Below are 17,911 nucleotides of genomic sequence, written 5' to 3'. Positions count from 1 at the left end.
AAAGAGAAAGTTTACATTAAGATTCAATTGTCCAATTGATTATGAGCCCAAAGTCTATGTGAACATTGGGCTGGGCTGGAACTAGGGTCCAAAGTTCAAATGAAGATTGAACTGGGCCCGGCTTATGTAGAACTGGGGACGTCAGGGCCCATAATCTAAATGAACATTGGGCCGGATAAAGAATCGGAACGTTGAGGTCTAGAGAGAGAGAGAGAGAGAGAGAGAGAGAGAGAGAGAGCATCTCGGTTCAGAATCTTCAGATTCAGTCGTTCTCAGTTCTCATTTGAGCCTTGTAGGTCAATCAATTAACCTCAAACGTAGAATTCGTTTGAGAGGGAGAAGCTGGAAAGAGATCATGGTATAGCCTGTCAAAGCTTCTCTTTGATTAATATCTCATCGTCGCGATGGCCGGCAACCTTGTTTACGTTCTGCTGTGCTTGATTACGCAACTTCACCTCTCTCTTGCCGGTGAGTTCGGTTGCTACTTTTCATTTTCTCTCTATCATTCTGCATTTTAAGCTTAATAAAGGAAATTTGCAGTTTCGTTTTAGTTTATCGAGTTTTTGTTCTGTCTAGTCACTGTAAAGATGCTATTTACTGTGTTTCTTCTCCAGAATTAGCGATCCGAGATAATTCAAAACGAGTTTTGGATGAGTCGTGGAATCGTAATCATCATATTGAGCACACACTAGTTTGCGAGTTTGATTTTTTATTTATTTTTGGAACTGGCGATTTTACGCTGAAAAAGGCTATTCTGGTGACCACTTCGATCACCACGATCATATTTGTTGGTTAATGGTCGTACATCTCAATGGATGTAGGGACTGGTTGTTTTAATTTGATATTGTATTGACTGCAATTTGCAGGATGTGAATGTTAACGGTTGGTGATTTTCGATAGTTTGATGCTTAGGCTGCTTTTGCGTTTTGGATTGTTTCCGCATACTCAAAGATTTGTTTTCATTGTATATTCATCTTTGGCTTTCTACCTCTTGGGGATATTTGCTACTTATATTTTCCTTTTCTAACTTGTACACTATCCTGGTTACTGGTGTTAGTCTGCACTGTGTAGACATGTTGGAATGTGTTCTTCTTACTGTGTTTGTTCCATTCACGGATCTAGGATAACACCACAACCTATAGGATCAGGGAGGATATGTTGCTGTTTAAGTTTTTAGCTTATTTCATTTTTAGAAAGATTTTCTTCCCTTGTGATGCCTTCCTTTTGTCGGGTACGTGTCCCAAGTTGTCTCAAGGCTACTTACCTTTAAATATATGCAATGAAGGACAGAAATTGGGCATTTTGTCCATATGGTTGTCATATTGATATTTATTGGATTGTGATAAAAAAATGTACATGTGTCTCAAATTGGTTAATTTGAGAATATTGGATACACTGTCATTAGTTATATTAAGTCACAAGATTCTCAGTATCAGTTTTGGGTCGCTATATACCCAATATGGTTTTTACTGTTGTAGTTGACTTGTGTGCTTTTGAGTGCCAAAGTGATGCCTAGATTGGCCATATATCGGCACACTGGATTCACAACATTATTTGTTAATGTAAGAGAAATATCAACGAGGTATCTGTTTCCCTGGTGGGTGTAAGTTTAGAGAATTATGTTACCGTGATTATACCAAAATTTTGAGCTCTGCGGCAGTTTAATAAACAGTTAACCAATGCATTTGAAACATTATTATGTTGATAGATAATTACATCTAAAGGTTTTTCAAAATGTTTTTTTTTTCCCCATAATCTAGCAGTGGTTGAGATTCTCTGACATAGCTCTTCCAATGGGCTATGGTTTTTGACAGTGTTTATATTCCATGCCTGTAAGCCTATTACATGACATTTTTAAGTGGAGAGGTTTTAACATAGTTGTTTTTTCACTCTAATGGAATACTTTTCATTTTGGGGGTTTCTTTGTTGGTAAATTAACTAAAAGTGAGACTTTTAGGCATTTACCTTAAGTACATAGGTTAAGCATGACTCATATAAGGAAATCATTATTGGCTTAGCCAATAAATGCTGCAACTTGGCATCAAGTTTATTGGTTCCTTTTTTGAAGTTAGTTTCAACCAGGCTTGAAACCAAAATATTTTGTGAAATCAAAAAATTTTGGTTGAAATTTTCTAGTTCCAAGTTCAAATGGTTGAATTTATTTGCAGAAGTTATAGGAAATCTATCTTAGGCCCTTTAAACATAGTGGAACCTGCAGATAGTAAAAGAGCACACCAAAATGGTATTTAGACCCTAGGCTGTACACTACACAATAGTGTATACTCGAAATTTGTTATCAGCTACTAGGATGCACATATTTCAACCCAAACAACTAAGATTTGCTTAAGAACATTATTTTAGAGATATTCATAATTCTCAAATGTTATACATGACTCATTGCAAAATATGAGAGTTATTTTGCCAAAAATACAATTTAAGGGAAAGAAAAAAAAAGACCCTGTCAAGGAAGATTCCCTCTTTAGGTGAAACTAGTGAAATGATTCTGAAGCTCAAAGCATGGTCAAGGTTTGATCTAAACTTCCAAATTTCGACTGAAACCGTGCATTTTACATGAGGGGTAATTTCCAAGATCTACTAGAAAAGAAAAGGGATTATAAAGTGTATTGGATCTTAAAAAATGTAAGTGTAGAACAAAGTCAAGTTTTCTTTTAAAAAAATAATTTTTGTATCTTGTGGACGTAAATCTTGGGAAATTCCCCTTCTTACTAAGGATTTCACCAAAATGATACCGAAAACCAGAAAATGACTGAAGTTTCGCTGAAACTTTGAAGTTTTGACTGAAACATGGAAAGACCCAGGTATCACACCTGGTTTTGTGTCAACCATTATCAAAGCAGAAATATTTTGGGAAACTCTGCTTATTTTGATTGGAAAGTTGTACATTACTTGTCATAATATTGCTTTAGTAGATTAGGGCTTCCATTCTGTAAGTATGCAACTAGGAGTTTAGCAGCCTGTCACCTCCTGCCTTTCTCCTCCACTTTGTGTTCCTTTTGAGAATGATGATTCTGAACCCTTGAGTGGAAGGATTATTTCCATTATTTGAGGTCTCTCACTCGATCATGATTGAGAAAATCTGGTGGTTCACAAAATTTTGATTGTACAAATGCCATATTTTGGAGGTACAGCTCTTGTGGTACAACGAGGTAATCCTAAACCCTAACTGTGTTCTAGTTGCATTGTCCTAGTATCCATATGGTTCATGGAGGAAATTTATTTTCAGAATTACCTGAAGCCAGCATTTTTTTTTGATAAAACACTTCCTTATATCCTTTTGCTCTCTTGGAGCTCTGTTTCTCATACAAGTTCCCTACTTTATTATAATTTCTTGTTGATAAACTCAAAACCACAACTGGAGAAAATTTCAACCTCTTACCATATCCAACTTTTTATTGGGCAATTTTATAGACTATGTTTTTTAATATTTCCCCCTCTTTTCGATTAATCTCTTAAATCATTTTAGCATCAGTCTTGTGAATTAAATAGTTTATTTTTGTTATCAATCAGATTTTGAGGGTCCTTTTTTTTTTTTTTTTTTATAAATTACAAGATCTCAGATTCTCAGTATCTTACTCAATTCCTATTTTATGTACTAAAGAGTCCCTCTGACTTGGTAAATTTTTTTGTCCAGCCTCTATTTGACTCAAGTTGTTGACCCTTGCATGTTCATATTTGTGTTTGGAACTGATATGCATTGTCGGCCAAGTTCAATAACATTGGGCAATTTTTAAATTCTTCCTAGATTTGGAAATGAATGGGGGTAGAAATGGTACCTGCCTTTGCCTCTCCAGATTCCTAGATTTATATTACTCCAGGAAAGAGCACTGTTGTTTGTTGGAGTTCATTGCTTTGTTAGGAAGTAGTATTTTTTTCTGCAAACTTATATTCCAAATTGCTGGTTTGCATGCTTCGATTCTAAAGTTAAATTTTATGTGAAAATTTCAGGAGAAGACTACTCTTTAGAGTCTGTTCCGGATCTTGAGATGTCAATGTATTCAAGTATAGATGGATATCCTTGTGTGCGGTTGCTGAATCTTTCTGGTGAAATTGGCTGTGCAAGTAAATATCAACAGTAGTTTTTTTTCCCATTCATTCTTGCATCATGCTGCTTTCAAATGCTAATTATCAGCTCATTAAATTCTTTCTCATTGATAAAATTGTGGTCACGTGATTTCTTATGAAGTTGTGACAATATCTTCAGATCCTGGACGTGGAAAGGTTGTTGCTCCAATCGTAAGATTCAAGAATGAGATTGTGTTGTCTGATTCATCTGCCATTTTGGTGTCTGTAGATGACTTTCAAAATTTTTTTACAAGGTTTATCTGCCCAACTTTTTAATCTATGTATTTTCTAGAGTCCTTTTCTTAATCTTTTCTGCTTACTTCTGCGATTTCCCTTTTTACAAGGTTTCGACTGCCTACTTAATTTGTGTGCTTCATGGTTTTATTGAAAATTTTGCGACATTATTGACAATGAAGAAGAACCCTACTTTTTCAGGGTATCAAATGATATAAATTTTGCTGAAAAAGTAGGTGGTGTTCTGATTGAATCAGGGGATGAAATTCAAGGTAAGTTGGGGGTGAACTATGATGTTCTATACTTAAACAACTGAAGTGGGAGAAGGATTTTTATTATGAACTAATTAGTAGTTGCTAAACCTGCTGTTTCTTCTCCCTTGTAGGGTTCTCACCTGTTGAAAAATTTCCTCAGGCCATGTTTGCCCCATACAAGAGCCTCAATTATGAATGGAACCCTGTTGTAAGTTATGAAGTTGTGTTGATTTAACTTTCAGATAGATTCTTATCTAATTGCTTGAACCATTGGTAATAAAATAATCACAACATTTGGAACCATATTTTAGCCTTCTAATTATCCTCCCACTACTTGACTACTCTTACCTTTGATTCATACTGTTTTGATAGGTGATCCCTTGTAGTTATCAATTTTCTGTAGTTTATACTTTTGTCACATGTATAAGTGATAGGATGATCTTAGTGCTTTATTACTTGATCTTTGAGTAGTCTAAGAAAATCAAGAACAATGAGGCAAAACTTTTAGTTGGTTGAATGGTTCAAGGTCAAGTATGGACTGAATTGGACCACCTAATTTATTAATTTGAAAATCTTGAGTGACTTTTCCATTCATGTTTTGCTTGATGAAGGTAAGAAACTTTGTTTATCAATATTTGCAGGGATCTGGACTTATGTTGAAGCACTACAATTTTCCTGTGTTTTTGCTGTCACAGGATTCCACACCTGTTCTGCAAGAGGTAACTGTAATGTGTTTTACAGTCTATTTGTCATTGGTATGCATTTATTATTGTCAATTGTAGTACTGCCAATTGATTCGAATGTTGTAGTTATTTTCTTCTTTATTGTTAGGGAGAAAGAAAGCTGCTAGGCAAAATCATGTAGCTAAATCTCGATTGAATTTGGCCGAAAACTCCTAGTTGTCTGGGTTTCAGTCTTGGCTGAAACAAAGCAGGATTAAATTGATGGTTGAGACCCATGTTCAGCCTTGGGTTCCAACCCAGGTTAGACCAGCAGCAAAACCTAGTGTTGAGACCTCAGAATGTGGGCTGCATGATATACAGTACGGCCTCTCTGCATCTGTTTTCCCTCCCTTATATGATATCACACACCTGGCCGTACTGTGGGTGGAGGAAGACAATATGTGCTGAGGCGCTCTAGGCAGCCAGACAACATTCTTTCTATAATACTTTTATTAGTATTATTTTCTGTTTATTTTGTTGTAATTTCTTCTCTTAATTGGACAAGTAGCAGATTTCTTCTTTGAGGATTCCTTGGGGATGTAACTTGTTTTGTTCATGCAAACTATGCTTACTTAATATGTGCAGATGGCCAATAAAAATCAGAAGAATGAGAAAGTGTATGCTGTGAATGTGGCTGAGTTTGATGTGGTGATGCAGGTAGAAGATTTTTCCTTCTTAGGACCTTCAACACAAGTTCTTTTGTTTTTGTTTTTATTTCTTTATAATCTGCTATTCATCTTACATTGCTTAGACAACTAAGGTTGGAAGTCACAACTCAGAATCTTGTCTGAACCAACAGTCTTGTTTGCCTTTGGGTGGGTACAGGTGAGGTTTCCTTATCTCTCTTTGTTTATCATTTATTGGTTGTAAATTGTTGACTTTATTTGTCCAGCACTGGGTCATGCTAAGAAGGTACATCCATATCTAAATTATTCTCTTCTCATCTAGGGGAGAGAATGCTTTGTTACATGTTGATTTCATTTTTGTGAAAATGCTAGTATAATGTAAAATGACTCATCTTGAACTCAAGTACCCGAATTGTCTGCTTACATGGTCAAGTTTATCAACATGGGTACAAAGCTATGAAGTAATCCTTAAGTCATGCAAAACATGCAAAAGCAGTTCTTTATGAACTGGGCTGTTTCCAAATTAAGTTGACACAACACCTGCAAAGTGACAGGAAAGGATGCAAGAACATATAAAATATTGGAGTTCCAAAAAAAGGAAAAAAAAAGATAATGCTGAAGATAACTTCTAAATGCTTCCAACGGGTTGTTCCACCGTAAGTTGCAAGCAGAATGACGACAACCAAGAGAAATTTCACCTTTTTTTGTTCCAAATACTTGTTTCAGTAGAAACCTATTGACATGAGCCTGAATTGGGTCGGAAGTTGAACCAATTTGATGGGCGTAATGTTTTTAAGTCACTTGATTATAATGTCTCATTGAAGCGAAATGAATGGTGTAGAGTGTTGGGCTATTAAGAAGCATCATGTAGATAAACTCAGTGTAGCAGAAATGAGGACGCTAAGATGGATGAATGGCAACGCTAGGAAGGATAAGGGAAGGAGTGATCATATTAGAGCTGGTCTAGAAGTATTTCCAATAAATAATAGGTTTTTAGAAAATCAATTGAAGTGGCAGGCCAGGTTCAATGGAGATCTTTAAACATCCTTGTACAGAGAAGTGATTTAGTCCAAATTGAAGGAAATAGAAGAGTTAGCGGAAAACCCGAAATAACTTTAGGAGAAATGGTGAGAAAGTACGTGAATGGCTTAGGCCTTGTGTCTGGTATGACTTAAAATAGAGCTGATTGGGAAGGTAAGGATCCATGACGCCTACCCCATTTAGTTGGGATAAGGCTTGTTATTGTTGTTGTTGTATTGAAGCAAAATGACATTGCCAAACTTGGTGTACCTTGTGAGTGGCTTCGAGTCTCGTTTCAAGCTCAAATTGGATTTCTGTTTTTCTTAGTTTCTACCAAGACTACTAAAAGAACTATTCTTCAAAGCGATGGTAGTAAAAAAGGAAAAAGCCATACCGAATGCGCCAGGTTCCCATGTTTAGTGGGTCTTGGGGGGTCTGGCATAGCTAATCGTAAACTAATTGAGTCAACAAGAAGACAGAGAGAATGCTACTTTCTGTTTACTGCTTCCTTAATGGCTATGCCAGACTTGTTGGACACAGAATGAGCTCTCTTATGGCTGTCATCCCCCTCTTTTTCATGTCTATGTCAAGGTTTTTATCTTCCCTTAGCAAAGCACCTTGGTCACTGTTGACAATTATCATATGTTCCAGACATTGGGCTATTTGCAAAATTCCTATAAGTAAATACTGGGAACTTTTATCATGTATAAAAATGATATGTAGGTCATTAAGCCATTGACTTTGTTGACTGGAGTGAATTATATTTGATAGTTGATTTTGTATCAGTCTTTATTGCCATAATGAGTCATTAGAGGACTAAATTCTTCTATAGAAGGTTTCTTCTCCATCTTGACCTTTAAATTCATGTTTCTGTAATCTGAAAGGCAGTGTTTGGTCTTCGCTTCCACCAATTAATATTTCATCTGCAAAGCAACCGAAGCCCATCATATTAACAGTGGCATCTATGGATTCTGCATCATTTTTCCGTGACAAAAGTCCCGGTGCTGATTCTCATCTATCAGTAAGTTTCTGCCTGTTACAAGATGCTCTTGGTCTTGCCTGGATTGATATTATGGATAATGTAAAAGAAAATGAAATGTCCAGGGAATGATTGCATTGCTGGCTGCAGTTGATGCGCTTTCTCGTATTGATGGTATAAATGCACTTAGCAAGCAGGTATAACGCTAAATTCTTCTGGTATGATTGCTAGTTTTACTGTCTTCATTCTATTATGGAACTAGTTTACATTCTATAGTTCTAGATTCTTGAATTACTTCTGTTTAATATATCATGTTTTAAGAAGTTCGTCAATGCGAGTATTGGGGGAGGGTGGACATATGTGTGTTTTGGGGCAAGAAGTTCTTTTCTCGCTGATCTGTGATTGTATTTTAAATTATTGTATGGTGCAGGTAGAATATCTTGCTTCCAACTGCTTCATCTCTGCTGTTTTATCATAATTACTTAATTTTCATCCATGGGATTTATCCAAAGGCTTTCTAGTGGGTGTTGCTTTCCTGATAAAAGTCAAGACGTGTTTAGCTTGTTAAACGTGGGAAGCCTTAATAAACTTCCCTGAAAATTACAGGGTTAGTTCTTGTCATCAGTTAATCAGCTAAACTTTTCATGTACTTATTATAATGAAAAGACCTATAGATTGTAGGGCACTGGTTTTGTCTTGTCAATGCCCATTGAACAGGCCAGCACTGTTTTAATATTTCATACATGAAGATTACAATCACTAACCAAGATGTGGCTGAGGTCTGGAACAATGAGAAAATACTAGTTTATTGTATATGTAGTTTGGTGTGAGGTCAATGTCAATGCAGTGGCCAGCACTGTTGGAGTCAGATAGACCTAGCAAAGCTAAGGTGCCCTATGTAAGGTTTTGACTGCCCATATATTCTGTCAGTTCCAAGTATTTTTACAAATTCTGGGTATGATTTCTCCTTTGTCCTCATTATCCTCTGGATCTGGTTTCACTTCCCCCCCCCCCTTGGGGGGTTAGGTTTTTTTTTTAGGGGGGGGGGAGGGTGGGTGGGGCGTTGGGGTTGTGGGTTCTTGAATTCAAGATAGGTCAAAGAAAGTGGAAAGAAGGGGATGGAGATGAATCTGGCCCATAGAAATCTTGCCGCTGAAGCTGTCATTCAGTGGATGAATTAGGATGATGGTAGATGGAGGAAAGACTGAATCCACAGCCACAGCAAACTCTATGACTTTAAACACCAATAAACAGATCTACCTTGGACTTGAAACACCAAGAATGTTCATTCTGAATCTTGAAACCTGCAACTTTTTTTTTGGGTCATCATCTGACCAGTCAGTCACAAGGACTGGGAGCCCGTAGGCCCAGGGGATTTTTTTTTGGGAGGGGAGTGTGGATGGGAGCTCAGCCCAAGATCTCCTTGGACTTAATGCCTCTAAATGGAAGACTGCCACCACTGTCTCAGAAGCACAACCATTGCAAAACTCTATAAATTTGGATTTGCACATCAGATTCTGCCCACTATTCAACCATGGATTACCCACATGAAAAGTTACACTTGATCCCCCTTTGGAAGGCAACCATGCATCAAACACCCCAAGATTAGCCTCTTTCTTGAAATTGATCCAATCAAGAGTCCTATTCAAGAATCTGGATATGCTTCTGTCCATCCATTGGATCCCATCGAACTTTAGACATCATTCCCATTACCGTACCCTAGTTTTGACTTGTGATCAAAGTTCCACTAAAATCCAAACAATGGATTCTTAGAAATTGAAACGGGAACTTTTGTTCCACAACCCTATATCCTGTGTAACAAGAGAAATGTATTTCTGATTATTGGTATTGTTTCAAATTTGATAGACTATCTCCTGTCATCATCCTTGACATATCTCTAAATTCTTTAACTAAAGAAGCCTTCAAGGCCCTATTTCTTGATGCCTTATTTTGTTTTCGACACAACAAATTCAACTTTTCAAGATTAACCTTCCCCCCGCCACCCCCTCAAAGAGAAAGGGGGGAGGTAAGTCAGTCCTTATACAGTCCTTGGCAATTGCTCTTAATCCCATTCAGGCTACATCACCCCTATTGATCATCACTGTTGTAAAATGTGTGCTAGTAATTCACATTAGCACAGGCTCATTGAGGGTATGCCGAACTCTAAGCGATGCTTAGGCATCTGCATAAAAGATATACAGGATCATTCACTCACTCAAGGCTGTATGCCTTTGATGCATAGTTGGTGCTAGTAGCATCCACAGTCCAAAAAGTCTGCCTTCCAACAGTGTTTTGTGCTAGCTCCTTCAACCAAACGTGGTCTCCGTCGGTGACCAAAACCTACGAGAGAGACACCTATCACCACTTTGCCTGTGAGTAACCCCCCAACTCTCAACCCCCTAACATCAGATGGAATAGCTGTGTTAAGGGCAACTGTTAAACATTGCCTTGCTATGGCATATCACCATGCTAAGATGTATTGGCACAAGAAGGTTGAGGCTTATCAACTAGAAGATATCAACCCCTCTCAAAATCATACTGACATTCATCAAATCATCACTAGTTTTTCATTTCCAAAATTACCCCTGCTCCTTGTTCATAAATCAGTCATGATTCCCCATTGCTATAGCATGCCCCTGCCAAGAACAAAGGCCATCATCAAGCCACAGTGAACATCCATTTGTACAATGGCCATATTATTGTGGGAAATTCCTGTAGTTTTCTTTAATTTCATTTTGGGTGCTAATTCCTCTTGTGCTTGATTCACTGATATGCTTGTCCTTTCCTAAAACCTGTAAAATGGCTGCCTTCTTTTTTATTATGCCTCTTTTTCACTCTGCGCTTATAATGCACACTCGTTAAGCATTTTTAACTTAATTATTTTATGGCTAACAATTTGTTGGAAATCAAAGCGGGAAATAGTAGAAGCTGCTAAAGCCACATGCCATCTCTTGTCCCTTTGTTTCATCTGTTATAACTTAACTATTTTATGGCTAACAATTTGTTGGAAAATCAAAGCGGGAAATAGTACAAGCTGCTAAAGCCACATGCCATCACATATACACAACAAAAGAAAGATAAAGGGAAACTAGAGTACCATTCATTGCATGAAGTACTTCACCAGTCTGGTTGTGATCAACCCTTGTTTGATCATTGGCTGATGTAATCTCTCCTTAATAATTTATATTAGCTTTTCTGCCAAAAGATTATCTGCTTACAAGTTTACGCTACTTTAATTGTTTATCTGCATTTCTGTTCTTCATCGTCATACTTTTTGTTCACCTGCAGCCCCTGCTAATGCTTCTAATAGTTATTTTTTATGTAGCTTGTTTTTATGGTTTTCACTGGAGAAGCCTGGGGTTATCTTGGTAGCCGGAGATTTTTAGCTGAACTTGAAATGCACACAGATGCAGTAAATGGACTTGACAGCACATTGTTCGAGCTGGTATTCTTCTGCTCTTGGTAAAGTTGCACCTCCTGCAATTTGTAGTAGTTCTTTCTTTTACTTGATAGTATAGTGATGTGAAAATGGTCATGAAAATTTTCACGCTCAAGGTTTTCTTTAATTTACTTTTTGAAGTGAAATTTATGCATGATAATGCTACTTGTATAAATATTTCGTTGTTGGCAGCTTCTATATTGTGATTAAATATCTAAGGATGTTGTAGAAAAAGAAAATTTCTTCAGTGGAAACTTAGGTCTTAATTTATTTCCAGTAAATTAAATTACTGGCATCAAAGAAAATTTCTTTGGTGGAAACTTAGGTCTTAATTTATTTCCAGTAAATTAAATTACTGGCATTATTTTACTGTTAAATGTATATACTCGTACACTCCTTTTAAATGTATTATGACAGTTACATCCTGTACACTTGGTAATTTGCTCCTGACAGGAATTTAATTATCTTGTGTAGGTCTTGGAAATTGGATCTGTGGGCAAGGGCATCAGTCAAGATGTGAATTCCTTTTTCACTCATACAGCTGGGGTGAGAAAAGAAGTTGTTTCTTCCTACACAGTACTATGGGTTTTCTGAAATCTTTTCATTCATGCTAAGAAACATGGTTCTGTGAAGTTTTTTCTTTGATTGAAGTGTTTGATGATGATTGATTTCATGAATATCTCTTTAGAAATTTTCAAAATTCTGAATGTTGTGGCTTAATTTTTAAATTTTTTCCTTTTTCCTCCTCTTTGTTTTTTCTTTTCCCTCAAGTTCTATTGAATATCTTAATTCTATTATAATTGAAGAAAGGCAAACTGCAACCAAGCTACACTAAAGCAGAATGAGAGCTAGAATGGCACATTACATATCTTTGTTCTTTTTACATTTCAAAGACTGTTACTTGATAGCCACGTGCCATGATCATTGTTTCTTAGCCTTTAGGATTCAACATGACTGACAGAATTGAAATCGCAATCATGCATGGTAGGTATTATCCAAGATCAGCATTGGTTAATGATTGTTTTGGTTAATGTACCATTTGGTTCTTATTGTAGGATTCATCCGTGGTAAACAAAACATTGAATGCCTTCCAGCGGGCTCGTGGTTCACTTGCTTCCAAGAGCATTACTATCTCAACAGCAAATAGTTCAAATCCTGGAATACCTCCATCATCATTGATGGCATTTCTGAGAAAGGTTTGCACACAGTAAACGTCCAGCTGTTCCTTGTTCAGTTTATGGCTTCCTTTCTAGTGCAACATAAGCCTGGGGAAGTTATCTAACATCACCTGGAATAGTTGATTCTCATCCTGTTGTTTTGGTTCTATGCCGTCATTATTTGATGGTTAACAAAATGATCAAAATTGTCTTAGTACCTAATACCTTATGCCTGTGAATAGCTTTGAGTGTCTTGATTCTTGCTTTTCATTGCTCAACTTATCGTTGGTGAATTTCTACCCCACCCAACCCCCCGGCCGGATGAATAAGGTGAATTTCTCCTAGGTTTAAGCACAAGTATAAATACAAGTTTAACTTTATTCACTTAGGCAAGGTGTTTGCTTTTCTTATCTAGTCACCTAGATGGCATAGATATGTTTCCAAATTACATATTCCAAATTACAAGTTTCAGACAACCTATTCATATTGGCCTATTTCAGACACATCTACGGACATTTGAGTATATCAGACACCCCAGAAATTATGCTTAAATTACCCTTTCGTTCACTTCATTACGTATTTAATCGAAGACTTCATTGGGTAGTTCTCTAAATGATAAAACTACCCTTACTATAAAATGAATTTACCATAATACCTTTATGTCTAAATACCCTTATAACCCATTCTCTCTCTCTCTCTCTCCCTCTCTCTCTCTCTTCAGGTTTTTGCCTACGACTCCTCACCATTTCCTTCCGTTCCGTGAACCCCACCTCTTCTTTAATAGGTTACAGGATGAAGGAAAGAACAAGAAGTATCTTAGAGAAGAAGCTACTGATTTTGCATTTTGCTGATTTATTCTGGTTCTAATTTCGTTGATGGAACCCGGTGTTGGGAATAAGTTCCGCCTATGGATGGTTTAATCTGAAAGTAGCCTTAGGGTTTTGGACACTTCAATTTCACCTAACCCTTGTAATTTTAGTAATAACAATCCCTGTTCCCCAACTATTTTCCTTCTTAATAATTTCTTTCTTACTGGGCCAGATCCCCAAAGCCCCTGAAACCCTTTCTTACTTTTCTTCAAAAATTATTTTGGAAACCTCCACTTTTAACTCTCGAATCTTTTTAAAAAATTTTCTTTTATAGTGGATTTAGCAGCAGTGAAACAAGAAATAAATTACAACCTTGCTTGGCTAGTCTTCTGTTCTGAAACAGCACCATAATTTTTAATCCAATCCTTCAGCTTAGTCTCAGTGTTTGGATTCTACATTTTGTCTCAGAAACCTGGCAATTGAGTTGGTTTTTCTCTCGATGTTCTACCCTTGCTTGGCTAGCTAAACATCCATGGCAGCTAGTGCTACTTGCAACTCCACCTTTCTTTTTTTCCATCCTAACCCCTAACAGTAATAGTGTACCAACGATCTTGTTAAGCTTAATAATTGTTAATAAATTTGATCAAAGGCATGAAAGATATGGAGGCACTGTGGATTAAAACCAGGGGGTAAAGTACCTCATGCTTCCATTTCTTTCACCAATGCAGATAGTTCTAGTATCATTTTCTTTGTCTTCCACATAGACTGATCTTTCAGTTTATGTTAGGATTAAAATCAGAGGTTACAGTATCGCATGTTTCGGTTTCTACTTTTCAATAATGCATATAGTGCCCCTTTCTGGTCATCATTTAAAATAAATGAGGAAAGACTCACTAAAATGTTTCTTTTAAAGATGATATATTTCTCTTAAAGATGATTGACGTACCTCATGTTTCCATTCTTTCTCCCAGAAAAGAATGATTGGCTTCAATTGAAACACCATGATTGCAATTGGTTTAAACTGCAGTACACTCCAAATGGGATTTTAATAATAGAGTGAAGACACATCTGTCATATCTGTTGGGAACATGTAGTCTCACACTCTACTGAGGATCATTTTCCAATTGTCATAGTTAAAAGAGTATGCAAAGAAAAATATTTCTTACACAGGTTCACTTTTGACTAACCAGTTTATTTGGGTGACCTCTCTCTTTCCCCCCTCTCCCCAATTAGAACTTGTCGGCTGCTGGGGTTGTTTTGGAAGACTTCGACACTGCTTTTGTCAACAAATTTTACCACAGTCACCTTGATGATCTTTGTAAGTGAGGTTATCTTTGGACAACTATATTATTTTGAGCACCCAACAAAATTTGTGATGACAGATAGAATGATTACAGATCTACTTGACAGCTAGGGTTAGAGAGAAAATAAGACAAGACTGGAAGTAGTCAGCAACTCAGCATTTTTGTATCTTGTCTGCCATCTCTTTGATTAAAGACATGGATGAAGTTGCCTACTCTTGTTTTGTGCTAGCATCATACTATTGGGACCTCCCCCCCACCCCCAAAGAATAAAAAAGGGGGAGAATCAAAAGAAAACAGATAAAGAGGGAAACAGATGGTCTAAAATTACTTTCTATTCTCTTTTTGTTGCAGCAAATATCAACTCTTCTGCAATTGTAGCTGCTGCTTCTGTTGTTGCACGTACTCTTTACATTCTTGCAAGTGGTGACAAGGAGTTAACTACTTCAGTTCTTCGTTCTGTTAATGTGAATTCCTCCTTGATTGAGGAACTTCTGGGGTGCCTGTTGACCTGTGAACCAGGGTTGTCTTGTGGACTGGTTAAAGATTATATTATGCCTACCAGTACCTGCCCGAACCACTATGTGGGTGTGCTCATGGGTGAGCCTTCCTCCATGCCCTATCGTGAATATACTGGTGACATATCTCGCTTCCTGTGGAATTTTTTAGCTGAAAGAACATCTACTCCACGTGAGAATTCAAGTTCCACTTGCTCATCAGATTGCAAAAATGTGGGTGAACTGTGTATAAAAGCAGAACCAGCTGGAAAGGGTGTTTGTGTTATCTCTACTACCAGGTATTACCCTTTCAATGAACTCCAAATAACATGAGTCAAGATGGTATAACAGTATAAATTGCATGCACAATTCATACAACGTGGACTGCTAAGTGTCTCTTGCTAGAAGGTAAAGCAAGGGAATCAAGAAAATATATTATCATGTAATTTGACGAGTGTTTTGCCTGTGTGAGTCAAGACAACTGGGATTGAATATGGTTTTTGATTTAATTTGATTTAATTTGATTTAATGATTAGAATATTAGCTGGTATATTAGTTGCTCACTAAAGCACCACAGTTGCTCACCCATAATAAGTTCAGACTACAATTTTTAGGTGTCATAATTGTCATGGTGCCAAGGTGAGCCATAGCAGTGGCCAGCGACTTTGATGATTTGGAAAGGCCAAGGAAAATGCCATATGTTTTATCTCTGGCTCTATCTTGAAGGGATTATTTAGAACATAATGAGTGAGATATTTTTATATTTTTGGGTAATTTGAGAAATTATTGAAATTTATTTATGCGAGGTTGGATCATCTGATTTGGTACATATGTCAGTAACTAGTTGCCTTGGACCTAAAAAAGTTGCCTTGTTACCCAAGGCACCATTGCCTTGACAACCATGAGGTGGAGATGTCAATTTGAAGTGCTAATAGGAGCAGACTAATCAAACAACCGAGCATTACGGGCACGTGGTGGTGCATTTTTTGTGTCACCTATCAAATGGGGATCAATATACTAAATCTTATTTGTGATAGTTTTCCACAGGTGGAACATGCTTGCAGTCTTATAATGAGTCTTTTAGTTAGTGCCTTGTTTTACACCATGGCTTTTGTTTGTTTGGATCTTGAACTCAAATTTTTATTTTTTCTGATTTGGCACCTTGGGAAGGCAATTATATCTGCTATTGTGAATGTGCTGCTTTACCCATGCAATTGTAACATATTCAATTATTATTTCAGATATGTTCCAGCATATTCAACTCGGTTGAAGTTTGAGTCTGGAATGTGGAAACTTCTGCCCTTGAACTCGTCTGATGACATGGGGATGGTGGATCCTGTATGGACAGAGAGCTTCTGGAATGTGATAGGGCTTCGAGTTTTTTCAGTTCAGAGTGCAACTTATGATCGCCTTGTGCTTCTTGCTGGGATTGCTGTCACAGTTTTTGCTTACATTGCGATAGTTGCCACCCGAGCTTATATAACCAAAGCACTTAAGCAAGAGTAAAGTCAAAGTTTACGAGAGAAGTATAAGAACTTGAGAATTTCACTTGACAAATGCTTCACAAAATAGCAGAGGCCAGGGCTCATATAACAGTCTCTCAAGTTGGAAAATTTTGTAATACTGTGGCCCCATTTACCACTAACAGAATATACATTTATACGATCTCACAGTTACAACTTGGTAGATTGTTTCTTTGGTCATTTTCGTTTGTCTTCTTCATTAAGTATTTCTATCCAAGCGCAGCATAAAGGTAACACATTGACCATTTTTATGCCAATTTATGGAAGAAAAGATGATCAGATCTGGCTACTGTATATTCTCTTTTTCTCCCCAGGAGGGGATGGCGTGGGTGAAGGTTGTGTATCTTGGATCTTGGCTCAGCTTTTTGGGTGATTTCCTGGATGAATTCTACCTCTTTTTTTGGGGGTGAATTCTTGGTTAATTTTATGAGTTGTAGAATTGTGTTCATCCACCCTCTGTACTTGAAGCCATTACCCTTGGAATACCTTTTCCCTCAGGTAACGTATCATTTCCTTTTTAAGTTTCTTTAGTTTTCTCAATCTTTTCATGAGATCTGTTGGGCTGATGTTCTGCAGCGCCTGAACCACCCAAGACCCAGCTTGGTTCTGAGTATGTAAGACATCCATGACTCTGGCACTGTAACTAGTCCGGTGTCTCTTTCGTGCGGAGGCTGATAAATATATGAGCTTGGCTTGGATTTAATGCTAACCGTGTCCAATCCGACGTTGAGGGCCAGTGAGATCCACAGAAATGCATTGTTTCTGCCATCTTCTGTGGAGTAATAGGCTTTTCCTCTACTGCCTAGCCATATCCCCATGATAGCAGGATAAGCTTCTCTGTGAAATCAATGCATAGGATAAGAAGTCAAAAACTAGTTTCATCTCATATCTCGGTTAGAAAAGACTCTCCAAGGTAGTTTGGAACATCACTTCCAACGAACGTCTAATAGAAAATCCTCTGTACAGAAGGTATCTGAGTGCACTGGCAGTCCAAGTAAATCTCAAACAGATGGATGTAATCCACTTTGGTGAATGCCGTTGTTGATGAAATACAAGGACATTGAAACATCCTCTATTGAATTCCCTCATCTAATGCTTTGCCTCTTGTTGACGATCTGTAACCCATTTGTGAGCACCCTTTCCGTGAACTAAATTAACGACAGTTACCCTTTGTTGTTCATACCTCCCTGTTTCTCAGGAGTTTTTCAGGAGTGTGTGATATGGTAGCAAAGGAATATCATGGGTGTTTCGAGTTCCCCCATCCCTC

General features: G+C 37.4%; 1 protein-coding gene across 1 annotated transcript; it reads left to right on the top strand.

Annotated features, from left to right (window-relative positions):
• Positions 1 to 213: 213 nt before the first annotated feature.
• LOC149000691 (Zn-dependent exopeptidases superfamily protein) lies at positions 214 to 17,234 on the top strand. The gene is made up of 16 exons (XM_089139410.1): positions 214 to 468; positions 3,967 to 4,080; positions 4,223 to 4,337; positions 4,519 to 4,589; positions 4,703 to 4,779; positions 5,213 to 5,290; positions 5,879 to 5,950; positions 6,045 to 6,118; positions 7,828 to 7,960; positions 8,044 to 8,115; positions 11,244 to 11,363; positions 11,832 to 11,903; positions 12,413 to 12,553; positions 14,557 to 14,641; positions 14,979 to 15,420; positions 16,363 to 17,234. Exons 1-16 carry the CDS (start codon positions 405 to 407, stop codon positions 16,625 to 16,627), a joined length of 1,995 nt encoding a protein of 664 aa, XP_088995536.1. The 5' UTR covers positions 214 to 404; the 3' UTR covers positions 16,628 to 17,234.
• Positions 17,235 to 17,911: the final 677 nt, after the last annotated feature.

Source organism: Hakea prostrata, chromosome 11, assembly GCF_041222555.1.
Source record: "Hakea prostrata isolate BN-2017 chromosome 11, UWA_Hpros_2, whole genome shotgun sequence".
In the NCBI taxonomy this organism is placed as follows: Eukaryota; Viridiplantae; Streptophyta; class Magnoliopsida; order Proteales; family Proteaceae; genus Hakea; species Hakea prostrata.
This window is presented reverse-complemented; position numbering and strand designations above follow the sequence as displayed.

Coding starts and splice junctions, on each gene's coding strand:
- LOC149000691 (XM_089139410.1), top strand. CDS start 405: ATGGCCGGCAACCTTGTTTACGTTCTGCTGTGCTTGATTACGCAACTT. Junction 11,364..11,831: donor ACAGCACATTGTTCGAGCTG/GTATTCTTCTGC, acceptor TATCTTGTGTAG/GTCTTGGAAATTGGATCTGT. Junction 12,554..14,556: donor TGATGGCATTTCTGAGAAAG/GTTTGCACACAG, acceptor CTCCCCAATTAG/AACTTGTCGGCTGCTGGGGT.